We start from the raw sequence: 26575 nt of genomic DNA on the forward strand, positions 1-26575 counted from the left end.
TTCAACAAAACCTGTACCGAGCTAATGAGCGTCTCTCTAGCAGAGTCTACCACTGGAGTTTATCTATCATCTACGTAACGCTTTCGTGATTACTAAATAATCCTGTAACAAAGTGCACAGGTCTCCATTGGATATTCTCTATCTCTTCTTTCAACCCTATCTGGTACGGATCCCACACTGGTGAACAGTATTCAAGCAGTGGACGAACACGTGTACTGTGACCTACTTCCTTTGTTTTTGGATTGCATTTCCTTAGGATTCTTCCAATGAATCTCAGTCTGGAATCAGCTTTACCGACGATCAACTTTATATGATCATTCCATTTTAAATCACTCCTAATTCCTACTCCCAGATAATGTTTGGAATTATCTGCTTCCAGTTGCTGACCGGCTATATTGTAGCTGAATGATAAAGGATATTTCTTTCTAATTTTCCATTGTTACAACCTCTCGATATACCACAGCATCATCTGCAAAAAGCCTCAGTGAACTTTCGATGTTATCCACAAGGTCATTTATATATATTGTGAATGGCAACGGTCCTACGACACTCCCCTGTGGCACACCTGAAATCACTCTTACTTCAGAAGACTTCTCTCCATTGAGAACGACCTGCTGCGTTCTGTTATCTAGGAACTCCTCAATCCAATCACACAATTGGTCTGATAGTCCATGTGCTCTTACTCTGTTCATTAAACAACTGTGGGGAACTGTATTGAATGCCTTGCAGAAGTCAAGAAACAAGGCATCTACATGGGAACCCGTGTCTATGGCCCTCTGAGTCTCGTGGACGAATAGCGGAAGCTGGGTTTCACACAATCGTCTTTTTCGAAACCCATGCTGATTCCTACAGAGTAGATTTCTAGTCTCCAGAAAAGTCATTATACTCAGACATAATACGTGTTCCAAAATTCTATAACTGAACGACGTTAGAGATATAGGTCTATAGTTCTGCATATCTGTTCGACGTTCTTTCTTGAAAACGGGGATGCTCTGTGCCATTTTCCAATCCTTTGGAACGCCACGCTCTCCCGGAGACCTACGGTACATCGCTGCAAGAACGAGAACGCTACCGCATGACCACGAGCTGCGGACGGCCTTTAGTCTGTCATCCTCTGTTTCAGTACCATTTTGGTCACAGAGTGTCTGGACATTTTGTTTTGGACGTGAAATTCGGCTGGAAAAATAAGTTCGTTTGTAATGGGAAACAAATCGATGCTCTCTGTCGTCACTGTGTGTCTCTTGAAAGACATGTAGTACTTGGTAGGGCTGACTCCAGCTACACATTGCAAAAGCGAAATTGCAGATACCTACTGGAACACCAGATAAAACGCGCCTGATGACTCTTAGGAGGGACAATGGAATGACTCGGATGGGGAAAAGGCAAAAAAAAAAAAAAAATAGAAAATGTTATGGGCTGAGAAGATTGTGATGTTATTTCAGTGATTTCAGTGTTAAGAAAATCGTGTAAAATCGTATCTAATTCACAAAGAACTGGCCAGCATGAGCCCATTTATCAGTTTGACGTTGCATCCCTCTGGTTTCAATACATGCACTGATTCGGTTGCGAAAAATGTCATAAATCTGCGTATCTTCTCTTGAGGTAAGCTTTCCCTCAACTGTTTTAAATGGTTCTTCATATCCTGTATACTGGCACTGGGATAGAGTGCTTGGTGGCCACAGGAGTAACTTAATATCACACTGACAGTTCATAGAGACAGGTGCCATGTGTGCACGAGTGTTGTTCTGCTGAAAAATGGTATCACAATACCATAGCATGAGAGATTATCAACTGTGATCTGAAATCACACCCAATGGTTCCCCACACCATGAGACTAGAAGGAACACCATTGTGCCTCTTCAAAACTTTGGAAGAATGAGACCTCTCCCCAGATCGTCGCCATATTCGCTGGCGATGGTCACCAAGGGTTGGTAAAACTGTGATTCATTTCTGAGCATGATGTGATGCCATTAGTCAACAGTCCATGTATCCTAGTTATAGCACCACTCCAAATACAGCCATTTGTGCTGTGGTGTTAACAGTAGCCTATACATAGGTCAGGAATTCCCCAGTCTTGTTGCTGCTAATCCCCAACCAGTTGTGTGGGATGACATTGAACGTTGTCCATTACTTGTTCTTGAATGTAAGCTACAGATGTGAGAGAGTTACAATGTGCTTGGTGTACACTACAGCGCTCCTCCTCAGATATAGTCGACTGGAACCTCCATGATAAGTATGCCTTCCCTCATCTGCCCAATTAGTTCATAATCAAGTCACTGTCAGATCTGGATACTCCACAAATCTGGCTATTGGATGATCCAACCAGCTGGCCAAAAGGAGAACCACAATGACTTCCCCTTCAAAAACTGTCAGGTGCTGATACTGCTGTATGAGACGAGTACGCAGAATGTCCATGCCCTTCATAGTGGTCATGCAACATCTGACGCTGTTCACATCTTCGATATACCTAAAAGGCCTAGTAGCAACACTAAACGTGAGCAACGCTAATGAATTTACTCTGGTGGTCGTTCTACTTGTTGGTTTGTTGGTCACTTTGGGGAAGGAGACCAAACAGTGAGGTCATTGGTCCCACCGGATTATGGAAGGATTGGGATGGAAGCTGGCCATACCCTTTCAAAGGAACCATCCTGGCACTTGCCTGATGGGATTTAAGGAAATAATGGAAAACCTAAATCAGGATGGCCAGACACTGGTTTGTGCCATTGTCCTCGGGAATGCGAGTCCACTGTGCTAACCAGTGTGACACCTCACCCAGTCATTCTACTTGTCACAGACAATAGCAACTCTTATATATATGACGACCAGAGTCAATATATGTATATTTCAAGAGTTTCACAGCTGCTTATTTCACCCCTTTCTGTGCCAAAGTTAGATCCATTAATGCTAATATAGATATTGTTCCCTTCTAGTATTGTATTGGTGGCTATCTATATTATGGAGCAGACTAGTTCTGTGATAAGATGTGAACATCCAAAAGCTTGTTGCCTACTCATGCCTTCACCATACTTCGACAACTTACTGCGAAGATGCTCAGTTGACGGCATGAGGCGTAACAATTTGTCCTTTGTCAAAGTCATTTGTGTCAGTGGATTCCACACCTCCTCCCCCCCTCCCCGACCCCCATTTTCGATCCTTACCGTCGTTACATAATTAGACATCCATCTCTGTTCTGCTTACACACTTTCCTTACCATGTCATGTGCCAAAAACGCCACCAGGTGGAAATTATCTTGCAATGGGCAGTGGTCATAATTTATTAGCCCATCAGTATATATCTTAAGCTGCTTAGTAACCAAAATAAAAGCTATAAAATTGTCTCTGCTGATGTTCTTTTGGCACAGCACTGAAGTTGTAGTTAAGGTAATGTTAAATGTGCTATTATCCTTTGATTAAAAGATTTGCTAAGATTATCTCTAAGTGAATCTATCAGCATGTTGTTACATAACTTCATTTTCTCAACTCCACAGGGCAAGTGTTAACGGCTTTGAAATTGTCAGTACCAGACTTTATCACACTGCCAGTATTGCACTAATTTTCACCATTTGTTGAATTAAGTGAACTTGTGTGAAACTACAAATAATATTACACTAATTATTCAATAATATTTGTTTACTCAAATACAAATATTATCCACATATCATATAATAGAAACATAAATATGCTCTCACCAAATAAATTAACCAGTATGTGCCCATAGCTGCAATGGCAAAACCTCCATCAGCAATCTTACCAGTGAGTACAGAAATAGCATTATTTTTGTCAAACTTGTACAACCATCACACATATATTTAAAACAACATACATGACTTTTCTGATATGCATAAAATAAAATAACAAATGTTTCAAATAAATTGGTTCATAAATAAAGGACTTCAGTCCATTTTAAATACCTGTTGAGAAGTATAGAAAAACTATCTGCACTTTTTACTATCACAACAGAAATTCCTCCCAACATCTTTCATGAATTTATGGTCAGTAGTTGAATTATACAGATCGTTTAAATTTAGTAGCCTGATCAACTTCCTTTGTGAATGAGTTAACAACTGCATAGCTGTAATGATCTACCCACACAAAGTTTCTATACAGCCTTTATTTGATAGAATATTGTAATATAATAAACCTGATAGTCACAGGGTGATGAGCAGCTACTGAAATGAGATGAACTCTTCTGTTTCCTCCTCTAATAATCATCGTCATTCTGAACTCCTCCTGTCACAATAGGCCAAGAAGTCAGCTCCATGGAGCACTAGTGATACTCAGCAGGTATATACTCAACCAATTTCTTCAAGTCATCAATTTTCCTCTTCTTAATAGGTACTTTTCCTGCTAGGTATGCAGGATTTATTTGCAAACATGATGACACTTGGCTAGGGCTACCTAGTCTGAAAACGTTTATGGTCAAGCCATCAATGAATGTCCTAGCAATGAAAACACCCTTAAACTCTGAATTATAAGACGAATGTGAAAACGACTGAAAGTTAAATGAATTTTGTCTTTCTTCTGGAACATTCTACCTCTAGTCTCCTTTCAAACTGCAATCTTGGAATAAAAATGAGGCCACCAACTTTTGAAATCTGGTGTGTTAGGAGTTTCAAAACACTTCACAATCAACTTGATCAATTTATTTGAGCTGTGAATAATTCTCTGCAATGTAGCCCTCATTGGGTACAAATGAACTACTCTTTTCAGTGACCTCTTAATGATACTGAAATCTCGATCATATAGCATGGAGCTGTGCCCTGTCTTAGGGAAAAGTGTTCATTTAAAAAAAATATATTTCTGTACCTGTCAGTGCACAAAGATATTTGGAGAGGGCATGATTCTTATTTTATCCCCTGCAATTATCGGAATAAACACACAACTCTTTCTTAGTTGTGGGGACTTCAATGTTCACATAATCCATGAGAAATGAACATACTTCATTGGGACCCGTTTTTACATCCCCTTGATGATACAGATATATTTGGCAGTAATCCATTTGATCTTATGTATGGCAAAATCATTGACATTAATTTGACATAAGTAGTTTGTTATCTGAAAGGGAATTACTGGTACAGTTAAATTTTGCTTATAACCTAGGCAAATGGCATAAATCTTGTTTTCATTTTCATTCCTTTGAGACTCCTGCTTTAATTTGTTATAACATTTCTTTGCTCTCCGCTGGTGTACTATCATCTTACCAGAAGCAGTTATTTTCGCTGCATCGCTCAAATGCGAGCTCTTTACTTTGATTTTCAGAGCCTCACATGTACAGCAGCAATCAAGTATAGGCTGACAGAATTTCAGGTTGGATTCTATAAGGGGGTTCAAAAAGAAAGAAGCTGGAGGAATAATTACAGAGTACCTGCATGTTAGAAGTATTGACTCTGGCTGTTGAGGCACTTGTCCCACTGTGACACAAGGCCGTGAATGACTGTCTCATAAAATTTCCGGGACTGCAATGTTATCCAGTTCAGCATGTATAGCTGGACGTCATCGTCCGAGGTGAATCGTTTGCCCCTCAGAGATGGCGTTATTCTTTGACCAAGATGGCCTCCTCCTGATTAACTTTCTGCTGCATGGGACAACAGTGAATGAACACCGCTATTCACAATCCTTGACCATGCTTCGCGTCGCGATCAAATCATAACGACCAAGCAATCTCACCCATGGGGTCATTCTGCTCCACGACAATGAAAAGCCTCATACTCCTGGAGAAATTCAAATGGGAGGTTCTCGGCCACACTCCATACAGTCTGGACCTCTCTCCCTGTGATTACGCCATTTTTGGTCCTCTTACAAAGGCTCTGAGGGGCAAACGCTTCACCTCAGACGACGATGTCCAGCTGTATATGCGGAACTGGTTAATATTGCAGCCCCAGGAATTTTATGAGGCAGCTATTCATGCCTTGTGTCACAGTGGGCCAAGTGTCTCAACAGCCAGGCTCAATACTTCTAACATACAGGTGGTTTCTGTGATTACGACTCTGGCTCGTTTCTTTTTGAACGCCTCTTATATTTTGAAGTATTGACAGTGAGATGTGAAGCCTATTTTAACAGCTGGGTGTTTAAGTTTAAACATACTATGTAATTCTTTAACGTTACGCCTTTCATCCAAATATTCAATAACAGACCCAGAATAATGGATTTCGTGCACTGGGAAACTCTCAACAAGTTATTTAACAAGCAGTAATCTTTCTGGAGGTAAAGCAAACTGTTTGGGGGTTCTTTCCTTGTAAGTCTTTTGGAATTCGACCAAGTAGTAGAAGTCTCCAAAGTCTTCTCACTCATTTCAGACCTACACCATACAATGAACAGAACGCTTTAAAGCATATCTCTATTCGTTTTTCACCCACCATAACATGGTATTTGAATGTGCTGGGCAACAGGATGATTATCAATGAGTCTTTGTAAGAATACGTCTTGTTGATCCTTGCTGTCTGTGTTAGAAACCCGCCAATAAATTGATAATATTTCACCAGAAGGCAGTTTCTGCATACATTTATTCTTGCTCCTAGGATGGAGCAGAAACAAAATAACTACATATAGCTAATAACTTAATGTCGCTCCCTAACCTCACTACTAAGCTGAGATGGATATACAGTATTCTAGAATGGGTAAATTACGTTTTAGTATAGTCTACCCGCAGGCTCAACAGGTTTTTTTGGTATAATCGTCCCATTGGTCCGACGTTGTTTTCTCACATTCTGCCTACAGAGTGACGGATCAGCCTTTCGTCTTTCTTTTGACTCATAGAGTTCAGTAAAATCGACATCCGTTACCTTCACATTGTAGATGTCAGACATGATAAAACTCATTTTTATAGGTTCTGTAGAACGAAAAATAATAAAATACTTAAGTATACAATAACTATGCAGTTACGCAGTCAGTCACCTCAAAATAACGCACAAAAAACAAGAGAGTAGCGCACTGATGATCGACAAACTTGTAGTGCCCCTATGTGTGTTTCATAAAAGTGGGACTTCAGTCTGGACTAATTTCCTTCCTCTACAAAATGCTAACGTTCCAGTCACAATACCTCAATGAAGGAGAGGTTGGTCTGGTCTCCTGTATTTATAAAACGATATGGTGAACATTCAAAATGTGCAATTCAATGTTAACTCAAATTCTAAAAAAATGTGACTTACTATCTTTCTTTATGAACCCTGTCTGACTACCCCCTGAAGCAGATCTTAGGATCTCTTTATTCTCTTTTTATTTGTATTTTACAATCTAAACATAAATGTATGATGAATGCAACTAATACTACTAAATGATAAACGTTGTTGTTCAATATATATTTATTATAAATTAAAGTCAACCCTTTAAGTACAGTTGTCTATATATCCAAACTAAAATTATTAATCAATTGCCCAACTCTGCCCTTTACTAGGACTGCGCGTTCTAACATCGATAGCGCAAAATGACTGACATTATCTACGTACCAAACACTAGAAGACACTACTTTCAAAGATGATCTATGGTGGTGTGGAACCTCAGTGGAAATAAACTAACGCTATCACAGCTGTTTAGCTTTATAGCCCTAATAAGCAGAATCAATTTGCGATATCACCCTATGTACTGCATCTGCTGAGTTCTGCCTGCCGTTTCATCTCCACTGGCATTCCAACCTCTACTAGTATAGGCAAGCATTCATCACGCGATTCTCATAATAAAGACACTCTATCACCTTTCATGCAATGAGCGTTAACAATTATTTACAAGGCGTATGTGACAATGACAGTCTCCTTTATACATTCATGTATATGATGTACAACCGATTACGTAATACCTAATTGTGTTTGTAGATCACGGCAAAGTTTATAGATGAGTAAGGTGCGAAATTATAGTCACCTTATAATTGATGGACCTCGAATTGCTCATGTTTTGTGTTCAGCTGAAGCCAAACGTCATGATATCTAATTCATAACACTGTATATGTAGCCACTGTGAAGTGACTGTTGTACCAAGTCATGTTGTGTCGCAAGTTAACAAATCGTCTGAAGAATGATGAAGTGGTTTCTGGGCCAACACAGTGAGGTTCATCAGAGACACGAGTTGTGTCAGGAGTGCTGCAGGGAAGTACGATAGGACCGCTGTTGTCTCTATATACTCTATCTGATCAAAGTATCCGGACACCGGGCTGAAAATAACTTAAAAGTTCGTGGTGCCCTCCATCGGTAATGCTGGAATTCAATACGGAGTTGGTCCACCCTTAGCCTTGATGACAGCCTCCACTCTCGCACGCATACGTTCAGTCAAGTGCTGGATAGTTTCTTGGGGAATGGCAGCCCATCCTTCATGGAGTGCTGCACTGTGGAAAGGTATCGATGTCGGTCGGTGGTGCCTGGCACGAATTCGGCGTTCCAAAACATCCCAAAGGTGTTCTATAGGATTCAGGTCAGGACTCTGTGCAGGCCAATCCATTAAGGGATGTTATTGTTGTGTAACCACTCCGCTACGGGCCGTGCATTATGAACAGGTACCCGATCGTGTTGAAAGATGCAACAGCCATCCCCAAATTGCCCTTCAACAGTGGGAAGCAAGAAGGTGCTTAAAACATCAATGTAGACGTGTGCTGTGGTAGTGCCACGCAAAACAACAATGGGTGCAAGCCCCCTCCATGAAAAACACGACCACACCATAACCTCACCGCCTCCGAAATTTGCTGTTGGCACTACACACGCTGGCAGATGACGTTCGCCAGGCATTCGCCATACCCACACCCTCCCATCGAATCGCCGCATTGTGTACCGTGATTCGTCATCCCACACAACGTTTTTCCACTGTTCAGTAGTCCTATGATTATGCACCTTACACCAAGCAAGGCGTCGTTTGGCATTTTCCGGCGTGATGTGTAGCTTATGAGCAGCCGCTCATAATGAATGTCTGCCTATTACCCATTACGATCCTCTTCAACTGTCGGCAGTCTCTATCTGTTAACACACGAGGTCAGCCTATACGCTTTTGTGCTGTTTGTGTCCCTTCACGTTTCCACTTCACTATCACAGCTGGCCAGAGTGGCCGTGCGGTTCTAGGCGCTACAGTCTGGAACCGAGCGACCGCTACAGTCGCAGGTTCGAATCCTGCCTCGGGCATGGATGTGTGTGCTGTCCTTAGGTTAGTTAGGTTTAATTAGTTCTAAGGTCTAGGCGACTGATGACCTCAGAAGTTAAGTCGCATAGTGCTCAGAGCCATTTGAACCAAGCCATTCACTATCACATAGGAAACAGTGGACCTAGGGATGTTTAGGAGTGTGGAAATTTCGCGCACAGACGTATGACACAAGTGACACCCAATCACCTGACTACTTTCGAAGTCCGTGTGTTCTGGGGAGGGCCTCATCCTGCTCCCTCACGATGTGTAATGACTATTGAGGTCGCTGATATGGAGTACCTGGCAGTAGGTGGCCTCACAATGCACCTAATACGAAAAACGTATGTTTTTGGGGGTGTCTGGATCGGAGGAAATCCTCTCTGGCTTCCGGCGGCTATCTGATTTGGTGAAGACTGCCAGTCTCGCTAGCGGGATGAAAGCAGAGCTCACCATCTGCAGCATCGTCGACAGGACTGACTGCGGACCTTTGGTACAGAGCCGAGTGGAGGGTCTGAAACAGAGGCTGAGACGGTTCTGCGACCATGTGGGCTGCAGATTCCTCGACTTGCGCCATAGGGTGGTGGGGTTTCGGGTTCCGCTGGATAGGTCAGGAGTCCACTACACGCAACAAGCGGCTACACGGGTAGCAGGGGTTGTGTGGCGTGGGCTGGGCGGTTTTTTAGGTTAGATGGCCTTGGGCAAGTACAGAAAGGGCAACAGCCTCAACGGGTGCGGGGCAAAGTCAGGACATGCGGGGACCAAGCAGCAATTGGTATTGTAATTGTCAACTGTCGAAGCTGCGTTGGTAAAGTACCAGAACTTCAAGCACTGATAGAAAGCACCGAAGCTGAAATCGTTATAAGTACAGAAAGCTGGCTTAAGACAGAGATAAATTCTGCCGAAATTTTTACAAAGGTACAGACGGTGTTTAGAAAGGATAGACTGCATGCAACCGGTGGTGGAGTGTTCGTCGCTGTTAGTAGTAGTTTATCCTGTAGTGAAGTAGAAGTGGATAGTTGCTGTGAATTATTATGGGTAGAGGTTACACTCAACAACCGAACTAGGTTAATAATTGGCTCCTTTTACCGACCTCCCGACTCAGCAGCATTAGTGGCAGAACAACTGAGAGAAAATTTGGAATACATTTCACATAAATTTTCTCAGCATGTTATAGTCTTAGGTGGAGATTTCAATTTGCCAGATATAGACTGGGACACTCAGATGTTTAGGACAGGTGGTAGGGACAGAGCATCGAGTGACATTATACTGAGTGCACTATCCGAAAATTACCTCGAGCAATTAAACAGAGAACTGACTCGTGGAGATAACATCTTGGACCTACTGATAACAAACAGACCCGAACTTTTCGACTCTGTATGTACCGAACAGGGAATCAGTGATCATAAGGCCGTTGCAGCATCCCTGAATATGGAAGTTAATAGGAATATAAAAAAAGGGGGAAGGTTTATCTGTTTAGCAAGAGTAATAGAAGGCAGATTTCAGACTACCTAACAGATCAAAACGAAAATTTCTGTTCCGACACTGACAATGTTGAGTGTTTATGGAAAAAGTTCAAGGCAATCGTAAAATGCGTTTCAGAGAGGTACGTGCCGAGTAAAACTGTGAGGGACGGGAAAAACCCACCGTGGTACAACAACAAAGTTAGGAAACTACTGCGAAAGCAAAGAGAGCTCCACTCCAAGTTTAAACGCAGCCAAAACCTCTCCGACAAACAGAAGCTAAACGATGTCAAAGTTAGCGTAAGGAGGGCTATGCGTGAAGCGTTCAGTGAATTCGAAAGTAAAATTATATGTACCGACCTGACAGAAAATCCTAGGAAGTTCTGGTCTTACGTTAAATCAGTAAGTGGCTCGAAACAGCATATCCAGACACTCCGGGATGATGATGGCATTGAAACAGAGGATGACACGCGTAAAGCTGAAATACTAAACACCTTTTTCCAAAGCTGTTTCACAGAGGAAGACCGCACTGCAGTTCGTTCTCTAAATCCTCGCACAAACGAAAAAATGGCTGACATTGAAATAAGTGTCCAAGGAATAGAAAAGCAACTGGAATCACTCAACAGAGGAAAGTCCACTGGACCTGACGGGATACCAATTCGATTCTACACAGAGTACGCGAAAGAACTTGCCCCTCTTCTAACAGCCGTGTACCGCAAGTCTCTAGAGGAACGGAAGGTTCCAAATGATTGGAAAAGAGCACAGGTAGTCCCAGTCTTCAAGAAGGGTCATCGAGCAGATGCGCAAAACTATAGACCTATATCTCTGACGTCGATCTCTTGTAGAATTTTAGAACATGTTTTTTGCTCGAGTATCATGTCGTTTTTAGAAACCCAGAATCTACTATGTAGGAATCAACATGGATTCCGGAAACAGCGATCGTGTGAGACCTAAATCGCTTTATTTGTTCATGAGACCCAGAAAATATTACATACAGGCTCCCAGGTAGATGCTATTTTTCTTGACTTCCGGAAGGCGTTCGATACAGTTCCACACTGTCGCCTGATAAACAAAGTAAGAGCCTACGGAATATCAGACCAGCTGCGTGGCTGGATTGAAGAGTTTTTAGCAAACAGAACACAGCATGTTGTTATCAATGGAGAGCGTCTACAGACGTTAAAGTAAGCTCTGGCGTGCCACAGGGGAGTGTTATGGGACCATTGCTTTTCACAATATATATAAATGACTTAGTAGATAGTGTCGGAAGTTCCATGCGGCTTTTCGCGGATGATGCTGTAGTATACAGAGAAGTTGCAGCATTAGAAAATTGTAGCTAAATGCAGGAAGATCTGCAGCGGATAGGCACTTGGTGCAGGGAGTGGCAACTGACCCTTAACATAGACAAATGTAATGTATTGCGAATACGTAGAAAGAAGGATCCTTTATTGTATGATTATATGATAGCGGAACAAACACTGGTAGCAGTTACTTCTGTAAAATATCTGGGAGTATGCGTGCAGAACGATTTGAAGTGGAATGATCATATAAAATTAATTGTTGGTAAGGCGGGTACCAGGTTGAGATTCATTGGGAGAGTGCTTAGAAAATGTAGTCCATCAACAAAGGAGGTGGCTTACAAAACACTCGTTCGACCTATACTTGAGTATTGCTCATCAGTGTGGGATCCGTACCAGATCGGTCTGACGGAGGAGATAGAGAAGATCCAAAGAAGAGCGGTGCGTTTCGTCACAGGGTTATTTGGTAACCGTGATAGCGTTACGGAGATGTTTAATAAACTCAAGTGGCAGACCCTGCAAGAGAGGCGCTCTGCATCGCGGTGTAGCTTGCTCGCCAGGTTTCGAGAGGGTGCGTTTCTGGATGAGGTATCGAATATATTGCTTCCCCCTACTTATACCCCCCGAGGAGATCACGAATGTAAAATTAGAGAGATTAGAGCGCGCACGGAGGCTTTCAGACAGTCGTTCTTCCCGCGAACCATACGCGACTGGAACAGGAAAGGGAGGTAATGACAGTGGCACGTAATGTGCCCTCCGCCACACACCGTTGGGTGTCTTGCGGAGTATAAATGTAGATGTAGATGTAGATGTAGATAGTGTACCTCAGGGAAGAGCAAGGAGTCATTTTTGTTCAAAATTTTCAGTTTAACTGTGCTTTGAAACTGGCTTCCACTTTATCTGAATTAGTTTAAAATACTCATTTTTTTGTAAAACTATTATTGTTTATTTCCGGAAAATCTGGTACTGGCTCCACTACAAGGCAAGGCCCCGAAAACCACCTAGGCTAGGATCCCAGGTATAATATCACATTCTCCAAAGCAACATCTCATGATCTTGAACAGTTGGCATCTCCAAGCTGGGTTTGTTTGGAACTTAAGCCTCACCATGCAGTCCTGTTTTCCTGCCATCTTTCTGTGTTCATTTTGATCTAGTCCTGATCTCTTTTTTCAACATACTCCTCCACACATTTCGACCTCTAATCTTGGTCTTCCTCTTGTTCATTCTGTTCACATCTCCATTTCATGTATCTTCTTGGGAATCTCTTGTTTTTCAATCTCTTTAACTGTCCATAGCACTTTAGTGTTGATGTTTGTATTCTACTCTCCATGGTTTCCTGTTTCATTGTTCCCCTCACCCTTTAATTTTTCATCCTATCCCTGCTTTTTACTCCTATTCTATTTCTGAGGAACTTTATTTCACATGTCTGTTTACATCACATTTCTTCATTCCCCTTGTTTCAGATGCATAGGTCAGTATGGGATGTAGTACCTTATAGATATTAATTCTTTAGCTTCTTATGGGATATCTTTGTTCCAACCCAGACTCCTAACACTTTGCAGGAATGTTTCTTTCTTTCTGCCACATTCACTGATCTCAAGTTATTTGAGGAAATCACAGACGTTTTAAATTTAGTTTGCCAGATGGAGATTTAAACCACTGTTCAGGTGTACGAATAGCATCACATATCAAGTTTTACACATATTTATACAAATGACAGTCACCATCATTTTTGTTAAATTAATGGTGTGGTGTGATACCTGGTAGGATGTTTCTGAAAGCCGATCCCATGCCTGAGGACCACCTTTTGTTAGTTGTAACTATATTGTCTACATAGAATGTCATCTAATTTGTCCCTTTTTTTCAGTTATCTTTCGCGTAGGCCAAGATCTACTAGGAGAATCCAGTTGGATAACTTCGAAGGGACGTCGTGAAACTACCAATAGAAATGCAGAAGATTGTTAGTAGTCTGCAGATTTTTCTCCCAATAGTAGAGAAAAAGATCAAGGAGACTTGGGCTATTAAATCTCTGAAAAATATTTTGTAGTCCACTGGATTGACATGGTAAAATGTGCAGAACAAGAGGTCTTTGTTGTTAGAGTGTGGAGACAGTATTGAAAGGTAGTCGCTTTCACTATAGGAATGAAACCTTAGGGGATCAGCTACAGAAATATTCTATTTCTCTGAAACTTGAATAGATAGTAATATGACTTTTGGGAAATGTTGGTGGAAGGAGGATGTTGTCAGTGTTATGGAATAGTGAAACTTCTCTACACATGTTATTGGTAGTGTTGAATCAAGGAAGGTGCTTGTCAAGGAGGCCCAGCTGAAATTCTGGGATGAATCTACAAAAGGTGACTAATACCGTTGGACACATTAAAGAAATTGAAAATTAGCTTGTGAATATGATTCTCTCAGATAGTCCTCAAAAAACAGTAATTGTGATCTACAACAATCCATGCCAAAACAGATAGGTGGAGAATGCAATCACACACTATTTTACCAAAGAGAGGGTGTTACAGTGGCTGCAAAAGAGGTGTGTGACCTGTAATGAGAGCATGAGGAAGCAAGCTATATTCCTTTCATGCAAGAACATGGACCTGCTAAGAAATCATCCGTGGTCAACGAAATGGCTAAAGAGAAATGCAACACGTTTGTTTGCCTGCTGTCCTTTAGTTAAGATTTAAGTGAGGTGGAGCAGGCATGGGCAAAAATGAAAAGATTCTTTACCGAATCTAGCTTTTCAGGGGACATATGCAATGACAGTCTCTTTGAGATCCCTCTGTTAGCAACTGCTGATGACTGGGAACAGTACTGCAGGGAGGTCCACTAACTAGAAGAAGATTATTGGAGGCATGATGGTGTTGTCAAAGGAACATATGTTAATTAATGTTCAAAATGTTGATCATCATTCTTATTGCCACACTAAATTTTGCTACTGGCTCTTCTTATTTTCTACTCGTGTGTGAGAACTGATATTTAGCAGTTGACCATTGATAGAAGGGGCCGGTAGATGGGACTACTAACGCTGCTTGGATAAAACTGATCTATGAATGTAGGTGCAGTGCCAGTAGTTCGTGACCTAGTGACAAGCATTATCATTCAACATGAAACTGTCAGTTTCAATTTCAGTAAGCCTGTAAGCTTCTGTTATCACCTGTCTCAGTTTTTACTTTCACACCCATGTAATATGTGACAGTAGATGGCTGATATATACATACATATATATATAGCAGGTACATAACTTCGAGAAATCAGTTTTTTGGCTGTCAGATGGACATGGATATGCATCTTCTTATAAGATTTTAACAGTTTGTTGTGTTTTTTTTCGTGCGCATGGCGAATGCTACTTTTTTTAGCTTTTGAATATGTAAAGCACCATCAGGAACAATTTTCCCCATACCGTACACAAATTCATGCAAGGCTTCAAATATTTTGAAATTTCTGCCTTGGTAGTACTCTTTTTTGCGCCTCCACAAACGAAATTACTCCTCATATGGTTCGATAAAGTGTACTATTGTTGTTAACGATAATTGTTTTTTATACTGCTAGAGACACACTGGACGAAATAGCAACATGAAAACCAATATGCCATGATTGTTCTTCCAAATTCAGTGACGACATGGCAATCGATTGTGGGGAAAGAAAAGTTGTGTAACAAAGTTGAAACTACTTTAATTTCTGGGGCTTTGTTAAAAGTAGCGTCACTCCAGTGCCACCACACGAATTATGCTGTTCCCACAAGTAGCGTCGGTGACGCCACTCGAAAGGCGACCAAGTGGCGTTAATTTTCTTGCGCGTGGAACTTGCCTTTACATGTGCAAGTTCCTAATTCATATGGAAGCTAGACAAAATAATATCTTTGTGGGTATGATCTTTGTGTGGGTTTGAAAAGTGTGGTGTTTGAACGTGCGATTGTTGGCCGTTGGTGACGTTATAGAAATACGTAAAAATGGGTTTGTGGAAGAGTATAATAAATCGCATGTGGAATGTGTATTTTGTGTGGTTTGTGTTTAGCGTATTCACATTGTTCGTATTTGAGAGATTGCACAAAGTGCATCCTATCCCACTTGTTGATGAGGTGTTTCATATACCCCAAGCTCGGAATTACTGTGATGGCAATTTCCTGCAGGTATTAGACAATTTTTTATCACATATTTTCTAATAATTGTTCTTGACATAATGTATTTTATTCAAGTGAGGCTATAGTTGAACGCTCATACTTGATGTTGCCGGTTACTATCGGCTCCACGAATCAAATACATTTCGCTTTATTGCTAATAAACAGTCCACTGTAGATCATAGGTACATCCACGAGACCAAATTATAGTGTAGACTTTGTTCAAATGACTTTCATATTTAGGTTCCGGCGATTTATAAACCTTATCAAAATCTACGAAGATCATGCTCTTCATATGTTTTTATGATTTTTTTTTTTTAAATTTCCTCCACGAATGTGGGAAAGGAATATGACATGCAATATTTTTAATCAGAATCCACTTCTTCGATAGGACATCAGCGAATATGTGTCGGAAGACTGTAAACCATATCCATCGTATTGTTTGTCGGTATCTTGAGTTAATAATTGGGATTACATAAGTATATCTCCTTAAGACTGGTCATATTTCACTTTTGGTGTGGCGTCAGAAAGTGTTTGGATGCCAGTTGGCATAATTTGATAAGCTAATTAACTTCCTATTCTCTGCTAGTGTAATCTAACCTTGTAGCTGACAAGGCATTATACCTAACCTTCCAACATCACGATTAATGGAATTCTGAAGGATAACTTCTACAAGTGTAAGGGCTGCGATTACATCGTTTCCCTGTATGTGTTGGATCACATATATAACAGGCTGCACAAGACAGGTCCAAACACATACTCGACAATTAGTCCCAGGAAGAGTGTTGTGGTGGGGGGGGGGGGGGCGGAGGGAATTCATTTCCTCATGGGGATTTAGTTTGGAGATTTTCTCTGATTCCTTCCATCAAATGTCTATATAGTGTAGGTTACACAGATAGTGGTTTGTGAAATCATTTCCATAACTTATTGCATCTTTCTTGGAGCCAGGCATTGTTACTAATCCAAATGCTTATAGGACTGCTATGATTTGCGTTTGTAAATTCATTATACTATCAGAAGTGGTGCTCAGTGTCATGACTGCACTAATAGGTCTGATAGAAAAATATCTGTGGGGTGCACAAGTGCTGTTCTTACATCTATTACTTGGCAGAGACATGTGTAGCACAACTATATCAATTGCAGAGGAATACACACCCTTTCTAGTCAGGAAAGAAACTTGAAACATGGTTGTGGTGAATGGATTAACATTCAGGCTAGGCCCCAAAATTACTCTTTATTAATGGTAGCAATATCCTCAAACTCAGTCAAAAATAAGTTACAGCAAGAGTTTTAAGCCTGCGTCATTGTAATGATTGTTGGGAGGTACACAAATTCTAGAGTATTGTAGGACTCGATTTATGTGATATGCAAGATAGAGATGTGAAGGACTCGTAAAGTTCACTAGCAAACTTAAGGGGCATGCTGCTAGATCTGCTACCAGTAGGTTTGATTAACATTTGAGTATTAAGGAAATGCTGTATGTGAACTCATATGGGAAATCTTGGAACGGAAACATGTTATATTCACAGAACAGTTCTGAGGATGTTTAGAGAACTGCATTTGTGGCACACTGCAGAATGAACCCACTGCCTCCAACATGCATCTTGCCTTAGGACTGTGAAGACAGTATAGAAATCAAGGCTTGTATGGAAGCATTTGGGCAGTTTTCCCTCTCTCTACCCATTAGTGGAACGTGAAATGGAACATCTAGCAATAGTACAAGACACCCTCTATCATGCACTGTATTGTGGCTTGCGAAGTACGCGTGTAGATGTGGAATTAGGAATACGTGGTTTGAGATGTTGGAATTTAATTGTTTTTTATTTATTTTGTTTAGGTTGGAGTGTACAGTTTGCATGTAATGAAGTCTGTGGTCACTTGGTTTTTTTTTCTGGTTGGGAGGTTTGTATTTCTGTAGGTTTAATTAGTAATGGAGGCAGAATTCAGGGGACTGTGTTACAGTAGTGTAGTGGAAACCTCTGTAATTGCTATCAGGCATGAATGAATTTACTTGGAATTAATGCACAACTTGACTGGTATCAACTTACAGTATACATCTTCAGGTATCAAGGAATCATAAGTTTGGTAATGGAGGGGGGTGCGAGGAGTACAAATTGTAGAGGGAGACCAAGGCTTGGCTGAGCTAGTTCAAATGTATTTGAGTTTTAATATACTTTGTACCACCACCACCACCAACAACAACAACAACAACAGAATTACTACAGAAACCATTGTTGTTGTGGTGGTCTTCAGTTAAAAGACTAGTGCGATGGAACTATCTGTGCTAGTGTATTCTATGGAAATTTGTTGATCTCTGTACAACTACCGCAACCTACATCAATTTGAACCCTACAGAAATCTTATGGCTCTGTGACGCACTCCAGACTTACCTCATAACAAAATAATTTAATACATTCAGAGTAAAGAGATTTTTTCCATGTAATATGTGATAACACAAGACATTATTATCTGCAATTTAAATGAAGGCTTGTGCTGTGTTAAAGTAGTCAGCTTGCAATAGAACTCGAACATCAGCTAATTGAATCTATAGATTGAAAGGAACTACACTTAAGCAAATGTTGTGCCCCAGGTAATGACTGAGTGTCCATCATGAGACGCAAAGACAGTAGTGTGCAGACAAAACAAAAATAGCACTTCTTGTACATCCATCCATTGTGCATGTCACAATTTAAATGTAGCCCATAATGGTGTTGCAGAGCCTAATTAAAAATGTGACATGTTTCTTAACAAATTTCAGAAGATCTAAAAAAAATTTGGCCATAGAAAGCCACAGGGGCAGGATTTAAAAACTTACTTGGTGAATACTTCCAATGCAAAACTAAAACCACTTAAACTTGTGTGTTAGGCTGGGAGGTACAATGCCATATATGGAGTTTAACAAATATGTTGATTTTCAGAAAAGTCTGACAAACACAATTCTTACAAATAATACATGTAATGAGCAGAGGCTACCAATAGTTCTCTAAAAAGAGAATGGGAACTTTGTTACTCATTTAGTGATTTAGTGCAAAGTACCATAAAAGGTCAGTATGGGATCTCAAATGTTGCATTCTAAGATTATGGATGTTGCAGTTGCTCGTGATGTCTTAGAAATGACGTCACAGGTAATTAGCACCAAACGATCACTCGACAAACTGCTTGATGAAGCTCTCAACATCTTTGAAAGATTGGGTGTCAACTGTAAACTTGGTGACAAAAGAAGAAAGGCGATAAAGAAGCAGTTCACTGAGACATAAATGGCTAATGGAGCAAATAATGAAATTTAAATAATTTTTTATCCCATGACTGATACTATTTATCTGCTACTCAATCAGTAGTTTAAAAGACTAAAGATAGCTATAAATGTGTACCGAGAAATGCAACCTTTGTCCATGTCTGTTGCCTGTATCAAAGATCTTAAAAATGAAGCACCTAAATTTACTACAATGTTTCTCAATTTTGATCATTTATTTTTCTAAAATAATGTACCACTTTCAGAAGAAAATAGAGCAAAATTATTTAAGCAAGACAAAACTTAGGTCACTGACAGCATAAGTTCAATTACCAGTATTTATTTTGACATGGATATTCATTGACACATACTTCTTTCATATTGATGTTTAGTTTTTTTTTTTTTTTTTTTTTGTCTTACAGTGTTGCTTTATTTTATGAACAAAAGTGTGTGGACCATATTTTATTTAACTAAGTCCTTTTGTCTGAATTAGGCAGTCATCGGATTTAAAACTAAAACTGTTTTAAACCTGAAAGACTTCCCAATTCAACTGAAACTGTTTATAACATTTTATTTAACTGTGATCGAGACTGTTTTGTTCACAGTACAATAAAACATCCCTATCTTCACTTGCAATATGATGATGCCTTTCTGTAGCATTGTATTAAAAAAATGTTTATTTTCGTCATTCGTCTGTGATGTGTGTGCAGGTTTTTCGTAAATGGTATTTTTAAATTTTATTTAAATTTTCTTCAGGTAATAAGGAAAGTTGAGGTTTAATGTCCCATAGCCAATGAGGACATTAAAGGTCAGCAGGAAGTCAGGTGAGGTAAGAATATGGAAGGAAATCCTCACCAAAGGAACCTTACTGATATTTGCCTTGAATTATTTAGTGAAACTATGGAAACTTCAATCTAGAGTGCTGAGCCAAGTTGTCCCGAATAAAAGTCCGGTTTCTCACTCAGTGGTGCATCACTGTTACTTTCGTTTGATGTGTAGTATTTCTTATGCGAAATGTTGTAGGGACAAAAATTGTTTCAGGTGTTGAAATATCAGAATAAATATCATTAAAATGATTCGTTTTACTCAAGTATTAAAAATAAAACATATTTTGAAAAAGTTTAACCTTTTTTAATGTAGGTACTTGCTTTGGGTCTCTAATGATTTTGGTTTCAACCCTACTTGGACTGCTATTGTTCAATAATACCACAAGATTATGGTTTGTGGTTTATCCATTTCAAACTTGCTTTGGCTTCCAATGTTTTCATTGTTCGGTTGTCATTTCAAAGATTGTTTAGGCATTCCAACAACTCTTTTGAAAGTCTGTCTTGATATTGTTCTTTCTTTGTTACTTAAATTGAGACTTTTGTTTTACCCTGTTTTAGTCAAGATGGGCCCCCAAATTGGCTGTATGTTCACTTCACAGGGTGCCTCTACCTTCGCCTCTGACTCTCACACTCTCTGGTTCTTTCCTTGCTTGCTGTGCCGAGATCCCCCACACCCAAGTCGCACTGTATGATGTCTGCCATGTACCGTAGTGAGTGTATTCACTAACCTACTACAAGCTAATGTCACATGTGATTAGTTTTCTACCAACTTAAACTACTGTTGATATTCGCAAGCAGCTTGCGCTTTGTACCATCACAGGTGTTCGTGAAGTTTAATAATTTGGAGGTATTGCCATCCATATATGCGTTATGATTTGAAGATGCGGTTTCTGCAGTTTCCACCGACACTAATATGTGTTAATTATTTTGTTGTGTTGTCTACTTTTGTTTAAATTACATTAAAATTTTTACTGTGGGATTGTTTTATACATGAGAAATGACAATTGATTATGTCTTTCCTTTTCAGTGGGATCCTAAAATAACAACACTCCCAGGACTGTACGTGTTTTCTGTCATTTACCTCAAGATTGCTGGATTGTTTATGGGGCAAGATTTTTGTGACATACATGGTCTTCGTGTCTTTAATGTTTTCCTCTGTCTTGCTAATTTTATCCTGATTTACAAACTACAACGGCAGATAAGCACCTTGGTAAGCTACAGGACAGCAAAGTTTATCGTAAAATGTCTTTATGTTAATGATTTGTGAGAAATGTTTAATTACTGTTAACTGGAAAGTTCTGTAAGGTGTAACTGCTTGTTCCAGTTACATGTCCACATACAGAAACTAGTCACTCATAGGGAGAATCATTTTTTTACAAATCACAGGTGACTGTCAGAAAAAATTAAAATGTTCAGTATATAAATGTGATTAGTTACCAAAGTGTCAGTTACAAAGAAATGTGTAAATGATAATATTTTTTATATAAGCTATGTAATTTCATTGTTGCTGTTTGAGCTTCTAACAAGGGACCCTCCCCATCACACCCCCCTCAGATTTAGTTATAAGTTGGCACAGTGGATAGGCCTTGAAAAACTGAACACAGGTCAATCGAGAAAACAGGAAGAAGTTGTGTGGAACTATGAAAAAACTAAGCAAAATATACAAACTGAGTAGTCCATGCGCAAGATGGGCAACATCAAGGATAGCGTGAGCAGCTGCAGAACGAGAGGTCTTTGGTTCAAGTCTTCCCTCAAGTGAAAAGTTTATTTTTTTATTTTCATCCAATTATTATCTGTCCGTCAGATGCGAGGTAACTACGCCGTAGTATGGGGACGCTACACCTAAACAAATATCGAAACACACGATGTCAGTTGACTACAGGGCACGGAAGAGAGGGTAGTCCTGCTAACGAGGCTCCCTGGCTGGCAGTTGACTGTTAGCTACTTTCGATGAGAGTGCATTAAATACGTGAGATGTATTCCGTGGGCAATATGAATCCAGCAAATATAGCTCGCGACTTCAATAACGAGGTCAATGAATATTTCCCGAACTGTAAAGAATCGGAAAGTTCCTTAAGGAATCGAATGATTATCGAACATTTGTATGATTATTTCCTACATTTGTTGATAAGCAGTATGTGTGGTGATGACGACGATACCTTGCTGATTGCTGCTGGGCTGTATGTACCAGATGATGGGATTGTTGATGATCCGTACGAAGAACAAAAAATGGTTCAAATGGCTCTGAGCACTATGGGACTTAACATCTGTGGTCATCAGTCCCCTAGAACTACTTAAACCTAACTAACCTAAGGACATCACACACATCCATGCCCGAGGCAGGTTTCGAACCTGCGACCGTAGCAGTCATGCGGTTTACGAAGAACACGAAGAGGAAATACTGCGACTTCAATCTGATGGTATTTCTTTGGGTTACATGAAGGAAATGCTCCAATACAGGTTACTGTCCAAACCAATTAAAAGACGCAAATATACATTATGGAGTGAAGTAACAAATAAATTTAAAAAATTTAAAGAGATGGAGGAAAGAAGCACAATTAAATATTGCAAAGAAGTCGTGGAACAAGGTGGAACCCGAAGACAGAAGTTCAGTGAACTAGAAAACCATGTATACCGACAATTTATTAAAGCCAGAAATGAATTAAGTGCAGTGCATGATACAGACATACAGATTTGGGGATTGCATTACGCTAAACAAATCGGCCTGGACTTCAAGGCTTCATCTCGTTGGTTTGTTACGTTCAAAACAAAATACAAAATTACGAGCAGGAAGATTACGAAATATGTAAGCAAGAACTACATGAATAAACTGGAAGAACTTTTAGTGTGTTCCAAGACATTTGTTACAGAAACTAAAGTCAGATTCCAACAATGTGAAGACGCATATATTATCAACACAGATCAGTCCGGTTTTAACTATGAAATGAAATTGATCCGCACGTTATCGTTAGTTGGAGAAGGCGACACGGAAAGTACTGTAGACCAGATGCATGCCACTTCACATAGTTATACCATACAATATGCTCTGAACAAAGCAGGATTTATTTTACCTACATTTTATTTGTGTTTGCAGGAAAAAAATGGTGTATTTGGACTGCAAGTTCAGCAACAGGTGAATAGGGTACTTGCACAAACCCCCCCCCAGGGGATCCACAACTCTTTTGTGGATACGTGCGTGGCGAGCACAGGGCCCCATGCTATTGCAGCTTTCTTTTTCTCCAGGGCTGCATTTCCATCCCCTTCCCCTCCTGTCCCCTCCTTGCTCCTTTCCCGTCACACTCTCCTCTCCCTCTCTTGGTGTCCTTGCTTATGTTAGGCCCCGCTATCCTCCTGGTTCTGTTGGTTTTACAATTTGCCTTTGTCGCGTAATCATCTCCTACTTTTGGCATTCCCTGGTCCCCCTCTGGGGTTTGACGTCCATTACAAAATTTCTCCTCCGTAGTGTGAGCCATTTGGGGAAGAGCACCTTACCTAGTGTCTCCGATGTGCGCCCTCCTAGTCCATTCCACCTTTTCTTTCACGTCGTCGTCTGATGCTAGAGTGCATAGCCAGCATGGTAGCCAGCCCGTGTGGTGGGGTCGCTATGTACCCTTTTGGTTGAGCCCCCTGAACACACAGGGATCACACTTCTGATACCTGAGCTGTTACCTCCTCATGCGTGCCTTGGAGTGGTTGCTCGTCATCCTGGAGCATCGGAACTCCCGGCAATGGCTGCCGTGCCATACGGCCCTTGCTGTGGCTGGGTGGCGCCCGTGAGGAGAGCCCCTGATCGGAGTGGGTGGTATCAGGGCAGACACTATGCAAATGAAACGCATACAGGTCCAGAACTCTGGCCGTTCTTCTGCGGCCGTCTCTCTGTGTGGAACTGATTCTTCAAGTGCTGCTTCTCTTGCCTATTCGGCCTTCCCTTCCATGGCTACCCCCCGGGAGGAGGGTCAGGCCCGTCGGCGAGGGGCGAAACCTTTCCCCCGTTATCTAGTTTGCACCAGGACTGATGGAGATACATTCACCAATACCAAACCTTTATTCTTTGTGGAACACATTGAAGACAAGTTTGGCGAAGTGGACTCCCTGAGCAAGATGCGGTCGGGTTTGTTGCTGATCAAAACTGCTTCAGCTGCCCAATCTGCCGCCCTTCGTGCCTGTACCCATCTTGGCACAATTCCTGTGTCCATTACCCCCCACCAGTCTCTAAATATGGTACAAGGTCTGATTTTTCACAGGGACCTCATCCTTCAAACTGATGAGGAACTTCGGGACAATCTTGGACGGCGGGGTGTTCACTTTGTTCGGCGTGTTCAGAAGGGTCCTAAAGACAATCGCATTGATACTGGTGCCTTTATCCTGGCCTTTGAAGGGTATACCCTCCCTGAGAAAGTTAAAATAATGGTTTATCGATGTGATGTGAAGCTGTACATCCCACCTCCTATGAGGTGTTTTAAGTGATTGCGTTTTGGACAAGTGTCTTCCCGCTGTTCACAGGCCCCTCTCTGTGGTGACCGTGGACGTCCACTCAATGTGGGGAGTCCCTGTGTTCCCCCTCCTGTGTGTGTAAATTTTCATGGCAGTCATTCTCCACATTCGCCAGATTGCCCAGTATATAAGAAGGAAAAGAAGATACAAGAGTATAAGATCCTCGATCGTTTAACCTACACAGAGGCCCGTAAGAAGTATACTCGTCTTCACCCTGTGTCCATGACCTCTAGTTACGCTTTGGTTACATCTTCACCCCTTCCTTACCCCCATCCCAGACTCCTCTCCTCCCCCCCTCCCCTGCGGCTCCCACACCTTCTCCTCTGGGCGCTGCTCCCCCTCCCCAGCCGGAGAATTGTCCCACTCCTTTGGCGTCTGCCGGTCAAGGGCGCTTCTCCCGGGATGCCCCTTCCCGGCACCTTCCAGGCCAAAGGTCTGCTGCCGCGCGACGACCGTGAGAGCCGCGGTCTGTCGGCCCCTAGGTCGCCCCGTCTCTTTCTGTTCCTGATCTTGCTGCAGCTGGCTCCTTTATGCCACACAGCCCTCCTCAATCTCAGCCTGAAAAGAAGAAGAAACATAAGTCCCAGGACAGAGAGCCTCTGGTGTCACCGGAGGTTCCAGCCCCGACTTCACAACCGGATTTTGACCTGTCGTTCATGGATGTCGCCCCTTCCTTGTCGGTGACGGGTGGGGACCCGGCGGTATGACTGGCTTTAGCGTGTTCAGCCCCCATTTAAATCATCGTTCTGTGGTTCTCCAATGGAATTGTAATGGATACTATCGTCACCTTCCGGAATTGCAAGCCCTTCTTTCGTCTTACTCTGCAGCTTGTGTGGTTTTCCAGAAATCTCATTTTACTGATGCTCACTCACCGACCCTCCGTGTGTTCCGTTTTTTCTGTCGAAATCAGGTCGGACCCCTGCGGGCTTCTGGTGGCGTTTGTACGTTGGTCCATACAGACATTGCTAGCACGTGGATCCCTCTTCAAACTACATTGGAAGCGCTTGCTGTTAGGGTCCACCTAGACTCTGCGATCACGGTTTGCAATCTTTATCTCCCTCCTGACAGGACTCTTACACCTGCTGCCTTAACTGCCCTTCTTCAGCAACTTCCTCCTCCCTTCCTCCTCCTTGGGGATTTTAGTGCTCATCATCCCTTGTGGGGCAGTGCCTTTCCATGTAGACGAGGTCTTCTCATAGACCAGTTTATTGCAGACCACGCCTTGTGCCTTCTTAATTATGGCTCCCCTACTCATTTCAGTGCCAGTCATGGTACCTTTTCTGCCATTGATCTTTCTCTTTCTTCTCCCTCTCTCCTCCCTTCATTACACTGGTCGCCACACGACGACCTTTGTGATAGCGACCACTTCCCATTGATTATCTCGCTCCCTTCCCGCTCCCCGATGCACAGGTTACCTCGTTGGTCTTTCCAACACGCCGATTGGCCTCTATACACTGCACAGGTCATGTTTTCTCCCTCTTTGTCGGGTTGTATTGATGACGTCCTATGTGACGTGTTTGACGCGATTGTTCGCGCTGCTAGTCTTGCTGTCCTGCGCTCATCTGGACCATTTCGTCACCGGCAAGTCCCATGGTGTAGTATGGCCATTGCCATTGCCATCCGTGATCGCCGTCGAGCTTTGCAACACTTTAAGAGGCACCCATCCGTAGCCAGCCTTACTACCTTTAAATGCCTCCGTGCTAAAGCCCGTTATTTAATCAAACAGAGCAAGCGGATATGTTGGGAATGATTCGTTTCTTCCCTTGGTTCTACTGTCCCTCTGTCACTGGTATGGGCTACACTTCGCTCTCTCCAAGGTTGCCATCGGCAGTCCACCCTCCCAGGCCTTCACCTCCCAGATGGCCTTTGTACGGACCCATTAGTTCTTGCAGAACATCTTGCGACCCATTTTGCAGTGGCATCAGCATCAGCCTCCTATCCAGCTGCTTTCCTTCACCAGAAACAGCGGGCTGAAGCTTCCACCTTATGTTTTACCCCTTGTGAGTCAGAATCTTACAACGAACCTTTTACTGAATGAGAATTTCTTTCTGC

At 41.7% G+C, this 26575-nt stretch overlaps 1 protein-coding gene across 2 annotated transcripts in view; it reads left to right on the plus strand.

Moving 5' to 3' along the window:
* Window positions 1-15750: 15750 nt before the first annotated feature.
* Window positions 15751-26575, plus strand: part of LOC126470521 (putative Dol-P-Glc:Glc(2)Man(9)GlcNAc(2)-PP-Dol alpha-1,2-glucosyltransferase) — a 112586-nt gene continuing 101761 nt past the window's right edge. For both annotated transcript variants that reach the window (XM_050098434.1, XM_050098435.1), the window contains exons 1-2: window positions 15751-15982; window positions 21057-21239. In XM_050098434.1, coding sequence (XP_049954391.1) covers window positions 15803-15982; window positions 21057-21239 — 363 coding nt within the window. In that variant the 5' untranslated portion in view covers window positions 15751-15802. The remainder of the gene's footprint in view (window positions 15983-21056; window positions 21240-26575) is intronic.

Source organism: Schistocerca serialis, chromosome 3 (assembly GCF_023864345.2).
Source record: "Schistocerca serialis cubense isolate TAMUIC-IGC-003099 chromosome 3, iqSchSeri2.2, whole genome shotgun sequence".
In the NCBI taxonomy this organism is placed as follows: Eukaryota; Metazoa; Arthropoda; class Insecta; order Orthoptera; family Acrididae; genus Schistocerca; species Schistocerca serialis.